This window comes from Danio rerio, chromosome 7 (genome assembly GCF_049306965.1).
Source record: "Danio rerio strain Tuebingen ecotype United States chromosome 7, GRCz12tu, whole genome shotgun sequence".
In the NCBI taxonomy this organism is placed as follows: Eukaryota; Metazoa; Chordata; class Actinopteri; order Cypriniformes; family Danionidae; genus Danio; species Danio rerio.
The window spans coordinates 40,671,209-40,684,917 of record NC_133182.1 but is presented as its reverse complement, the minus strand read 5'-3'; the positions used below and the strand labels follow the sequence as shown (position 1 = coordinate 40,684,917).

Here is a 13,709-nt window from a genome sequence, read left to right as displayed (position 1 = left end):
TCTGTGTTGTTTTCTCGTGTTTATTAATAATATGACATATTCACATTCGCAGTATATATTCTAGATTTATTATATAAACTGTAAAACATGCAAAAAAATGTTTATTGAGTGTTTGAACATCAAGTTTTTACTTTCATGTGTAAATTTATGTTATTAGATTTTTCTTTGTGAATTTTTGGTAGCAATTTATAAATAAAGATTCATTCTATTCATTCACATTCACTCTAAGGGCATCCGCTGTGTAAAACATATGCTGGATAAGTTGGTGGTTCATTTCGCTGTGGCGACTCCTGATTAATAAAGAGACTAAGCCAAAAAGAAAATGAATGAAAGAATGAATGATTATGTCTATTTTTTCTGTGAATCCCTACCAGGATCTTACCAGGATTTATTTATGACAATATTTTACTTTAAGTAACATTTAGTCCCCCCAAAAAAACATATTTTATAAAATTCACAAAATGCTAAAATGCTTTTTTAAGCAGGTGTAACAATGGAGTTTAACTGGACTAAATGACTGGCTACTGTAGTTCATTTGGCATTATAAGCCATTTGAGAATAAATATTTATTAAAAGGGCAGCTCCGCAACATGATGAGTGCGGTTTCCCCACCTACCGAATTAATTGACAGCCGCAGATTATCATGTCTCCATAGTAATGCGTATAATCATATCAACAAGACTGGACGTACACAAAGCAATTGAAAGATCTGTTCAGCTCTCTGTGATCATCAATCATCATCAAATGTGATCAAGAATGAGTTTTACAAGTTTTTAAAACAGTGCATGTTTGTACTAAATTACAGCAATTTTACCATCTTTACTTCATCAGCACAGCTGCATGTCAGTACAATTATAAAAGACGACTCATTTGTGGACATTAATCAGGTTTATTTTGTACATTAACATGACGGATGTCCATACAGCAGTGGATATTAACGTGTATCCTGTCACAAAAACTGTGTTTGTGTCTGCTGTGTGTGTGTGTGTGTGTGTGTGTGTGTGTGTGTGTGTGTGTGTGTGTGTGTGTGTGTGTGTGTGTGTGTGTGTGTGTCTGTGTGCATGTGTGTGAACTTTTTAACAACATTGGGTGTGACTCATCATTGCAAAAAGGCTCGATTTAACTTAACAAATACATCAAATAATAATTGGCAAATTTCTTACTGTAGTATTACTCACAAACGTTACGTGAGATCTGCTTCCTTCATGTCTGTCACTTTGCTGTTTATCTGATGCTGCCAAGGTGGTGATTTAGGCAAACTCTGACAGGCACGTGAGAACGGTGGGCAGAGAGAACTAGCATTATAGGCACAGGCCACAAAAACAGCTACAAGGTGCTTAGAGCTGAAAATAACAAACTTCTGAAAGGTATAATAAATAATCTAATGGGTGTTTTGAGCTAAAACTTTACAGACACATTCTGGAGCCATAGGTGCCCTTTAAACAATTTGTGAATAATTAAGTTGAACTGCTGGTTAATTTAGACTAGCAAGTACACACAGATTCCCTTCCTGACAATTACGAATTAATAACTTTTATTTTATCAATAACTGCTATGATATTGTAGTTGTATATTTGTCCTTTCTCTAAAAAGAAAAAAAAGAAGAAAAAATATATATAGAAATATAATTCCAGGCAGACAAACTTTATTGACCCAAAAGGGAACTACAGGAAGTTAAATGTAAGCTGACACATTTGTATGACATACAACAACAACAACAACAAAGACAAAACACAAGAGAGCTGCTGTCATAAACAGATGCTTGTGGCAGAACCAGAGGAATACTACTAGATAAGTGGAACAAGTTCATTTCAGACAGCCATCAAATCATTCGCAATTTTGTGCATCTGAATGGAATTGGGGTTTTTAGGTATAAAGGAAGACTCCTGCCTGACATGCTCATCTAATGTTCTCTAATGTGTTCAGATCAAGATTACATGTGCTTTTCACTCTCATTTAGAGCTGTGCAGAAAAAAAGAGAATGAATACATGCACTGTTGTACCAAAGGCTTTTGGTACAATAATTTCTGTATAATTCTGTAAAAAAAAAGCAAGGCTATTAAGGCACATATAATAAGATTTTTGCTAAATATTTAGCTAAACACAAAATTAGCCCAATCAATGTACTTTATAAGAGAAGCTTTGAGCATTCTTTGAGAAGTTAAAGGGTTGGTTCACCCCCAAATTTATATCATTTACTCACCCATGCTGTTCCAAATTCATTAAAAAGGTCATCTTTGGAAAACAAAGTGAACAAATAAAAACAAAACTATTTCTGTTTTTCCATTAAAAGTTTCTTCACCCAAAAAGGAAAACAATTTCATTAGTGTTCAACTGAGACACACTTTAAAATGATTAATAGATTTATGTTTTTATTCATTTATTCATTCATTCATTTTCCTTTAGTTTGGTCTCTGATTTATCAAGGGTCGCCACATTGGAATAAACCGCCAACTATTCTAGCATATGTTTTATGCAGCGGATGTTTTATGCAGCGGATATTCCAGCCACAACATAATACTGGGAAACACCCATACACACTCATTCACACAAACACTCATTACATTACATACATTACAGCCAATTTAGTTTATTAAATTCACCCAGTGCATGTCTTTGGAATGTGGGGGAAATCGGAGCACCATGACAAGACCCACGTGAACACAGGGAGAACATGCAAACTCCACATATGAATGCCAATATGGCCCCAGCCCATGCTGTGAGGCAAAAGTCCTGACCACTGAGCCACCGTGCTGCCATATTTAGGTTTTTATTCACATAAAAACATTGATCAGTGAATAATGTTTATAGCGTTCAGATTGGGTGGAAACTCACCATGCTTGGTTGCTGAGCAAGAACCAATGAGGTTCATTCTTGCATGTTATGCAGTTTGAGTTTCCATAAGAACCAATAAGGTTTGTCCTCACACATCAAGCAAGTATGGCTGAGCTTTTGATTATATGCACTGATTAACGTTTATATAAGAATGAAAGACAACATGCTGCATGGTGGCTCAGTGGTTAGCACTAACTCCTCACAACAAGAAGGTCACTGGTTTGAGTCCCAGCAGGACCAGGTGACATTGCTGTGTGGAGTTTGCATGTTCTCCTCGTGTTCACGTGGGTTTCCTCCAAGTGCTCTGGTTTCCTCCACAGTCCAAAGACATGCGGTATAGGTGAATCAAGTAGACAATGTTGGCTGTAGTGTTTGAGTGTGTTTATGAATGCTAGAGTGCATGGGTGTTTTCCAGTACTTGGTTGCGCCTGGAAGGGCAACTTTAGTGTAAATTGTATGTTGGAAGAGTTAACGGTCAATTCCACTGTGGCAACCCCTGATAAATAGTAAAAATTAATGAAAGACAACATTAAATCTTTCCAGCAATTGTGAGGTTTGTGGGGTTCACATTTATAACAAAATATGTATACTGTAATCTGCATTTTTTAAAATCATTTAAAGTCATTAATTTGTTGATAACGTGCTGCTTGTGTAGAGAAAAAAAATGTGGTATGTGTGCCTTCAAGGCTAAAAGAGCACTTTGATTCTTTGGTTGGCTCATCAATATTTTTATTTTATTTTATGATTGTCTTTAAAGGCTATATGAAAGCACAATTTATCTGACAATTTATTTATTAGCTTTCATGTTTGGAGTAATGGTCCTTCTCTAATGATAACAACAATATTCTTAACCACACCCCTCTTACAGTTAATTTGCTATAAGGGAACGATGCTCAAAATGAAAGAATCACTCCTTAATCAATATTCTGTTCCATTTGGAAGTACTTCAGCATAATGTACTAAAATAAAAGTCTCAGCAACATCAGATTCATACAGACTTGAAGTGAAATTGATTGTGAAGAGATTTTCAATAATGGCACAGAAATGTCACAGGTTTTACAAAAAAAATCAGCATGTTTTTTTTTTATTTAAAGATAAACAAAAGTAATCTGAAGTGGGTTTAAAACAACGTGAGGGTGAGTAATTGATGACAGATTTTTAAATTTAAGGTAAATTAACCGTTGAATTAAAGGCACTGCTCCAGGAAGAATTTTGTCAAAGCCAAGATGCACATTATGGACACAGAAACGCAGAGCTACACCCCAAACATAATCCTCACCACACTTCCACTGATCACAAATACCGTGAAGTAGCTTAAATACCTTAGGGGTGTATGTGATGTCAAAGGCACAAAAACTGGAATCAGCGATTAGGTGTGATCAGCGGTGTGTATACAAGGGTAATAAAGTGTGAGGAGAGATCCTCTCTGTTTAAATAAAGTAATAAATTGGTATTCAGGCACCAGGGTTTTCATAATTTATCTGCCATGTGAGAGCGGCTGATCATGTTGACTTAACATTTTGTCTGACATTTGGGTCTGACGAGCCCAGCCATTAACTCTCTCAACATGCTACAAGAGACTCTCAAAGGGAAGAGACTGGAGATATACACACTCAAGCAGACCCACGTACACAAATAAAAGGCGAAATTCACACCACAGCAATTGGACAAAATTGGAACGCATTTCCACAGATGTCGAGGCGGTAATGTGCAGGCTTTAACATGCTCTCATACATTCTCACATCCACAAAGTCAATCAGAAACAGGTCGAGACGTTCAAAAAGAGTCCAGCGAGAAGGATAATTCACACACAGAAACAGACAGACACAAACATGCATCATTTGTATCATCTGAAATTCCACTGCATCCACTTCAGAGGTCAAAACACTAACAATCAAATAAAGCAAAATAAGAAATGTCATTAAATGTACTTCATGTGCGGACTTGTTGGCTCCATATGCTAAAATTTCAATGAGCGATATTGAAAATGATTTGCTGCAGCAGTATAAACAAAGAGAAACAAACAAAAAGCCCACAATCACTAGCTCAAACTATAACACAATTTCAACAGCTAGCAGTCATATGTGTGCTTTCTTTTTGAAACAACTGAGTATTTCCAGTTTGCGAAGGTTCCTGTGAAATCCTTCCCTTGTGTATCTTGTGTCAGAAAGCACAGATAGACGAGGGACAAATTCACATGAATCTGTTTTCCCTGGAAGTAATTATGACGGATCAAGGGAATACAGACCTTATGATATCAGATTCCTTTTGTTTTTCCTTTCATTCTTTGCCCTTGCTTTTGTGCATTAAAGATCAAATATGAATTCCTGGGTGTTAAATGTTAAAACAGTGACTGAAAAGAGGAACCAGGACTGCAGCCTATTCTGTTCAAGAGTATGAATTAAATGTGCTTAATGTCATGACTGCAATGTTGGGTTTTTTTATTGGTATGGCAGGACTGCCATTTAGCAATTTCTAAATGTAACTAATTTAATCAGAATCAAAAAGTATAGTACATGTTTATTGGCTGGTGTTGAATTGCTTTTTAAAATGCGTGAAATTACTTAATTCCAATTAAACCACCGGGCCACCCCCCTGTGCACGGCCCTGGCTACGAGTGTTATAATGCATTTATACAACACTTCAATGGCATAATCATGTATCATAAAAGAAAATCAAACATGGAGGGTTTAAAAATCTTTTTGTATGAGGAACTGCTTTCTTCCGCCATTTATTCACATCTGCTGCTGATGTCAGAACAGCAGAAACCACTGCCCATTCACCAATGTCACTAGTGTTTGAATGATTCTCTTGCGTAATGTCTAAAGTGATGGCAAAACAGGTGATTTTGCTAAAATTTTAAGATTATTTGGCTGAACGGTATGAAATGCCATCTGTCTACAGAGATATCTCCCAGTATTTCTCTGTTGCAATTAGATCACATTAATTAACTCCAAAAAAGCCAAAACAAAGCAAACACTACCAGATTACTATGGTATAAATACAGCACAACATACAAAAGAGAGAGATCGACTTAGAATGTCACTTACCTGTTTTATAATGATTTAATCAGCTGTACTTTAAAATATAAAAAGAAAATGCTGAGTTTTTCTACCACAGGGACTTATTATGTAGTCTCTGTCTCCATCTTGTGGTGGAAAGTCAACCACCTTTGCTCTGCTTGGTATGATAGATGGATGCAGACGCGCTCCGATTTTATAAATATTTAAAAATAGGCACTATCCTTATAGATAAACTGCATAGTTGCAATTAAAACAGCTACATTTTTATGTAAAAAAGCCTCAAAGGAGTAATACAGAAGGGTGAGGAGGCTGTATGAGTGCTGTTATTGCAGAATATCACACGGCTATAAGCCAATCATATTCGAGAACCAGACAAGACTGTGTGTGTGTGTGTGTGTGTATTTATATAAATATATATATATATATATATATATATAAATAAAATATATATATATATATATATATATATATATATATATATATATATATATATATATATATATATATATATATATATATATATATATATATATATATACTCTTTTATTGTCACTTTCATCATTTTAATGCAGCCCTGCTAAACATAACTATTTTTTTTAATCAAACCATACTGGCCCCTATTTAAACAATATTGCACATGTTTATTTTATATAGTTAAAAATACAGCAGACAAATAAATAAATAGTATCACATCACTCCTGCTGATACTAAAGCAATACCATAAATACACTTTGTTTTCACAAAGTCTTCGGATTGAATATACATTATAATAAAAGTGACAAACTCGAGCTGTTTTTGTTAGATTTCTTGCTTTTGCATAGTGCATGCTTGTGTGAATGCTTACGTGAACAGTGTTTGTGAAACAGTGGTTTAAACCTTGAAAATAACTAATACTGCAATCAAGGTCGTGCCACTATGAGAGGATTCTTCCCCAATGTGTCAGGAGATGATCGGAATAACAACTAGAATGCGGTAGCGGAACGAGTATTGTGTGCGTGAGCATGTGTGCGTGTGTGTGCGCGCATTTGTATGTGTGTACAATACCTGCCACTCTGGCTAGCTGGGCCGTGCTGATGTTTCGAGCATTGGGTCGTAGTCGAAAGGTTACTGCTGGCCCTAGAACCCTAAGAGACAGAGAAGAAACAGAGAGAGAAAAGGAGAGAGACACACACACAGAAGAAAGAGTGAGAATTAGACAAGACAGACAGATTAACACAATGCCAGTACAGTGAGTGTGATAAGCAAAACTGTTGCAACTGTGAGTCATAATCTTTTATAATTAAAAAAAAATGGCATTGTCGCAGATGCAGTCAACTGAGGAACCCACAGTTAAAATAGCAGATCACTGGGGAATATTGCGTTTTGGTTAATTTTCTTATGACAGATCTCTGCCGTTAGCTTCCCTCTATGCTTTTGACATAAATTGACAAGTTTTTCCAGCATAAAATGAATCCTCATGGGGAAACCTGAAGTTCCTGGAGTTGTCTTAAATGTTTAGTCGATCAAAAAACAGGTCAAAAACAGGGAAAAGTCAAAGAAATCACTTGTCTAAAACAGCTCACAGACTCAGTATTGGATTTGAATCTCTTTACCAGCATTTGAATTGGTGATCCAGAAATGTTGTGCAAATGCATGATGGCATTTTGTACAAATGGCATTTGTGATGGAGCCAAACAGCTGTCTGGGTGAGATCCCAGCAGCGCTCCTCATTCATTTATCTATTCTAACAGAGAATCCTGTGAAGTATAATATTTCATGCTGAATTATTCCTTCAAAGGGAATGGAAATCATTTTTAAAAATGCTAAATATATTCAAAAGTGACATAGTTAAAGCAAACTGTCACCGACAGAGGATCTGTGAACTGCCACTATGACATCAGCACAGACCTGTAAATGAGCGACTCTTCGTTTTAACATATCTGTTTATTTGTTGAGGTAAATTGGATGGTTAATTATCCTGCAGTTGTCCGATCCAAGCATATTACTTATTCAGATGTATTTATTTGGGATTAATCTGCTCCCACTGCCGACAAGGGTGAGGGTCACAAATAAAGATGTAAAAAAAAAACACAGCAGAAAAAGAGAAGGGGTAGAAAATACAAGAGAGAAAGGAAGAGAGGTGGAAGACTGGAGGAATGGATCTGTCACCAGAGCAAAATCCCATTCACACGTCAGCAGGTGGCAAGAGCAAGTCAAAAGTAACCTCTCATCCTCGGCAGAATTAACACACACTCTCACACACAGATATCTACTGGAAAATAATGGTGCTGCTAGTTCCTCGGGTGTCATTTTATTCTGGTTATAATTTAAATTATTGCAAACCATGGCACAATGTTATATTATCATAAGGCATTTTAATATAATATCCATAGAAGGTTTAACAGCACAGATATAGTCCATTTTTTTAAGTAAACATGTTAAGAAACATGTTAAGAATCCCAATTGTAAACACTGATTTTATTTTAAGTTTAATCATAATAATAATGTTGCATGTTTATTATGTTCCAGTATATGATAACATTTCTTATTATTGAAATTAGTTGTGCTGCATGATATTTAAACACTGATAATAATGAACACCATCATTAATGATTGAGCACCAATGAAAACTGATCATAACAGAGCAGTAGGTTTGCATATTTGAATGAGGAGCATGGTCACTAGAGACTAGAGAAATGAAGTAAAAAAAAATGACTATAATATTTTTGATATAAATGGCTAATTCAAAAATAAATGGCTTTTGAATGCTGTATTCATGTAAAATGTACATGTATTTAAAATTTTCATAAATGCAAAAAAGCATAACCACCCCCTAACAAACACACACCATGGGCACCACTTGTAATTACTTTTAGTACATTAATTTCTCCCATCTTTTAAATTCCTCTCAACACCTGCGCACACATCTCTTCAGCTTCTTTGCCAAAAGTATTAAGACATTTCTTGCTAGAAATGGTGTCTGTTAAAGCTAAATAAACACAATTGCCTGGACTCCCGGTTATAACACCATCAGCGCTGATAACTTATCAGTAAAATGCCACCAACGTCCAGCACACAGAGGGAGGGAAGCCATAACATAACGAAACTGCTTCTGTTGGGCTCTTTCTGCACTGTGGGGGAGAGTGTGGGATGGAGATGATAGGTAGACTGTGTGTGTGTGTGTGTGTGTGGGCTGTAGAATAATACATAAGCAAGTGCGAGAACGGAAGACGAGGTAGAATTATTGTAAATGAGTGCTTGTGTGTTTTAGTGTTTCGATGTTTATAAAAGAACAAGACTGTCTGATTGTGTGTTTGTGTTTTTCTGAGCCCCCTACTGTCTGTTCTCAGTACAGCCCTTACGTCATGTCTGGAGTTCAGAGAGGTGCTACACTCACTCTTTATGTAACCGCAACACGGTGTCAGGACCGGGTTCGAGTGTACGAGTGTTGGCGTGAGCGTGAGCTGAATTTTCGCAATCTTTAACTGCATATATTATCCATGCAGCCTGGTTGTACGCAGCATTTTTTTTTCTTTCTTTCTTTTTCGCGGTCTCTAGTCCAAAATAATGCAGACATTATGACATAATGTTTTATATAACAGTGCGCAGCATCCGGCGCATCGCCTTTCCATTATTTCTGAGAAAAGATGAAAAGCATGAGATGACAAAAGATACATTAGCAGGTACCTGTGTAAATAGATATTCTCTATTCAAGAGAGGAAATTAATCAGACACACAAACGCACTCACCTGGACAGCACCAATGTTATACCCTCAGGCAATGTGAAAGAAAATAGAATATAAAAAATGTAATAGTTTGATATAAACTGAAAAACTTGGGGAGCATATGATTTTTGGTGACATCAAATAAGTTAATAAATAAAATATAAAAATAAATAAATAAATAATCACCATTAATAAGTTGGGACATTTGTATGAATATTAGTAGCACATTGTCTATTCATAAAGCAAATTATCGCCTTAATCTCCACAACCATTTTCAAATAGTTCAGCAATATTGTAAAATATTATTTCAATATAAAATAATATTATATATTAAAAATGCAATTTATTCCTATGATGACTGAATTGACTTTCTGAATCCTTCAGGAATCATGTTAAAATGCTAATTTGGTGCTTATGAAATATTCATTATATTCCTACTACAGATATAACATACATACTGTACATACATACTGTACAGAGCTCAACATAACTGAGTGCACCCCATTTTGAAACTAAAAATTTTGATTAATTTCTCAGTGAATATAGGCAATGTATTTTGGTGCATTTAAACAAGACATATTTATTAAACAGATGTATTTATAAAAAATAATATTTTAGTCAACAAACATTTTTAAAAATGGAAAGAAAATGCAATTAAATAGAAACAAAATATTGCAAAAAAAAAAAATTATTATTACAACCTTCTTTTAGCCGGTTTGGTATGCTGTCCTAGGAGAGAAACCTGAGTTTAGAGATAATTGAGCCTAGGGTTTCCACCTGTTTAATAAGCATATAAGGGGGTCCGAGATTGGGTAGATCTCGAGAGCTCCCCCTGGTAAAAGGAGGAAAAAGTAAAAGTTAGGAAGGGGGATTCTTCCAAAATGAAGATAAAGTAGTAGGAGGCAATCTGTCTATTTATTTTAGGCTTGGATCAATCTGGCTGGATTGTTGCTGATTACAGATAAGAGACCAGCCGCAATCAATCATATCATGTGGTCCTCTCGAAATTAGTTTGTAAAAACTTTGGAAAAATCCCCCTTCCACCCAATCTCCTCCTTGTTTTTTTTTTTTTTTTCAAGAACAAAACATTCAAAAGACCTGGGTTTATTTTAAAGCAGACTTTTTTACATGAATGTAAATGTCACTTTTGATTGATTTAATACATTTTCATTTATCTTAATTTTAAAAATTTTACTGAACCATTCATTGACAGTTTAATAATAATCAACAAAAATACTTTTGTCTGTATATCCATTTTGTGGAAAGAAGCAAACTGAATCTGAATAATATTGAATTTATGTTATTCACATTTGTAAAAACCAAATATAAATAAAGTTTAGAGTTAAGGTTAGAATGATTTGGGTGATAAAGTGTTTAATTCGCTTTACATGAAAGAAAGTAAATCAAATAAACATAAATTGAGTGTGTGTGTGTGTGTGTGTGTGTGTGTGTGTGTGTGTGTGTGTGTGTGTGTGTGTGCGTGCGTGCCTGTATGGCGCAGATATATTAATTGCATTTATATTTGTATTTAATTTATCCTCAGAAACAAATCCAAGTTTTTTCTCTGTGTAAGTGAAACATGGCCACGATATGCATCTCTGTGAATACTAAAGTGCCAGAAAGCATTTGTTGCATTCCAAACAATTAAGCAGAAAGCTGCCTTTAATCCATGCACTCGGAGAACATCGGTTATCATCAGAAATGTGCTGTAATTGAACTGAAGTTTACCACTGCAGTCAGGTCACAATAAAACACACCTACACATTCACTCTCTCTGAACCGTTTATATAAAGCTTCAACTTATATGCACAGAATTCAAAACACACTCATAATTACTGTGCTGTCACTTGAAAATAAGTACTTAGTCCAAACTATACTGCGAAATGGAAATGGAATACTGGAAAAACAAAACAAAACCACAGGTTGAGTGTTCCATTAGTGCCATTAGTGTGTCCACCAGCATGAGACCGTCTTCGATGAATGTGTGTGTGTGTGTGTGTGCGTGTGTGTGTGTGTGTGTGTGTGTGTGTGTACTTACGAGAGCTGTAGGAAATCTGTTACATGAAGCCTGACTCGCTCAGCTAAGATCTCCATGAGGTTCAGCCCCTGATCAGTGGACAGCGAACTATAATAAAAAAAAATAAGGGAAATAAATAATCATAAGCTAGATTTATACAACTTCACAACGTTGAAAAGAACATACTGCAAAATTACAATTTTGTAAGCAGTTACCCAGGTGTTACAAAAACATCATGTGTAGTTTTAACATTGCATTGCTACTGTCAGTGATTGCCTACGAGTGCTGGTATTTAATAATAGATTTTATTGTGGTAATGAATATGCACAATGTTTTCATCATGGTCACTGATAAAACACTTCATCTTTTTGTCAGAATAAAGGTGACATCATCAGGTAATATGTGCAGTTTTTAATGTCAGTATTGACATTTTTTTGTGTGTGTGTGAAAGTAAAAGAAAAAAAGGGAAAAAGAAAACCGTTAAACTTTTTAATAACAGTACAACACTGATGTTTATCCATATTTTTAGCCTCTAATGGTAATTTGTCAAGCATCATGATGATACTGTACACTGTGATAAAATATTCAGCGATATTAGCATGTACAGGAATTTAACTAGACCTGAAGAGCTTTATTTAGAAAGATTATATACAATAAGTTCCATGGCAGTTTCATGGGGTAAGAGCACCATTTTCTGCACAACTGTATCTTTATTTATCTTTTAAATGAAGTCATACATACATTTATTTTCTAATGACTTTTCTATCATGAAAAAACATTATTGATCTGCACACCTCAAGAAAAAAACGAGAAAAAAAAGTTGAACGTTTATTTTTTGATTCATTGAGGGTTTGCATTTTTCCAAGAACCAACTCAAATTTTTAAATAACCACAACCTGAGCACAGAATTTTAATAATAATCTCAACTCATTGGATAAGTATGATGAAGACAATTTTACAATCCCAATAAGCCATATTGCAATATGAGTTTATTTTGATATACTGGGCAGCTATAGCATATTTTACCCATCCATTTCCCTACAGCTCAAGAAAGTACATTTCCCTTTAATCTTGTGGCTCAATTTGATGTATGCTTCATGTCTATAGTGTAATTACAAATTATGGTTTAATGTTGAGGGCTACAGCCGATGCTCTCAAAGTGAGATTGAAAAAATGTACATAATTGTTCAAGAAAAAACATGACAAATATAGTTTAAGGTTGCTCTTTCCTATGGGCTTCTTGTTATAGTGTACTGTAACTATACATCATATATTAAAATAGAACATACATTAAAACAACACACATTAAAATAATAATAACAAAAAAACTAAAGAAAAGAAAAGAAAAGAAAAGAAAAGAAAAGAAAAGAAAAGAAAAGAAAAGAAAAGAAAAGAAAAGAAAAGAAAAGAAAAGAAAAGAAAAAATTTCTGCCATATTTGTTACGGGTTACATATAGGTAAGCCTGGTCCCATTACTTGCACTAAGCTTGGGCCCAAAACTCCTGTTAGACTGTTCATTCAGAACAAACAGCGTAGAAACAGTCAGTAGCCTTAAATGTTTTCTTAAGAAAATTAACATGCCGTGCAGACACCATAGACTAGCTATAAAAGAAACCTTTGGAGGGGCAGGTGCACTAAGTACACAAAAGGGGAAATGGAACAATGATTTCAACAGATGCTCAAAACATAAGTACAGCAGGGACAAATTCCTTGCTGATTCCTTGATATTAATGCTTCCAAACTAATGCAATATCAAATGCTATGACCCAGTTTTGAAAAAGAAAATGACAATTTTAAAAGTGCAAAACTCTAAAAGTTAAAGAATATTGTTAACTATAGGATTAGAAATTGAACATTCCCATACCTTTATATTACTATTAATTTATTAATTAAATTAATAATATGAAATTTCCTTTCTCTCTTTATGATGCATCTTTGTTTTGAAGAATGCACACACAAAATGCCATACCTTAAATACCTGGCTTTACTATTGTAAACACTACTTTTCATATTGTCATCATTTATACTTGAAGTGAAACTCAAATCCTTTTTCCGAAATCATTATTTTTTATCTCGTTCATCTGATTACATTCAGCAATAGAACTGAATGAAAATAACTGTGCATAAGCT

General features: G+C 34.8%; 1 protein-coding gene across 3 annotated transcripts in view; it reads right to left on the bottom strand.

The window, feature by feature from the left end:
* ptprn2 (protein tyrosine phosphatase receptor type N2) overlaps window positions 1-13,709 on the bottom strand; it is a 283,469-nt gene that overhangs the window by 170,521 nt on the left and 99,239 nt on the right. For all 3 annotated transcript variants that reach the window (NM_001128667.1, XM_021477405.3, XM_073906198.1), the window contains 2 exon segments: window positions 6,903-6,982; window positions 11,601-11,687. In NM_001128667.1, the coding sequence (NP_001122139.1) occupies window positions 6,903-6,982; window positions 11,601-11,687 (167 nt within the window).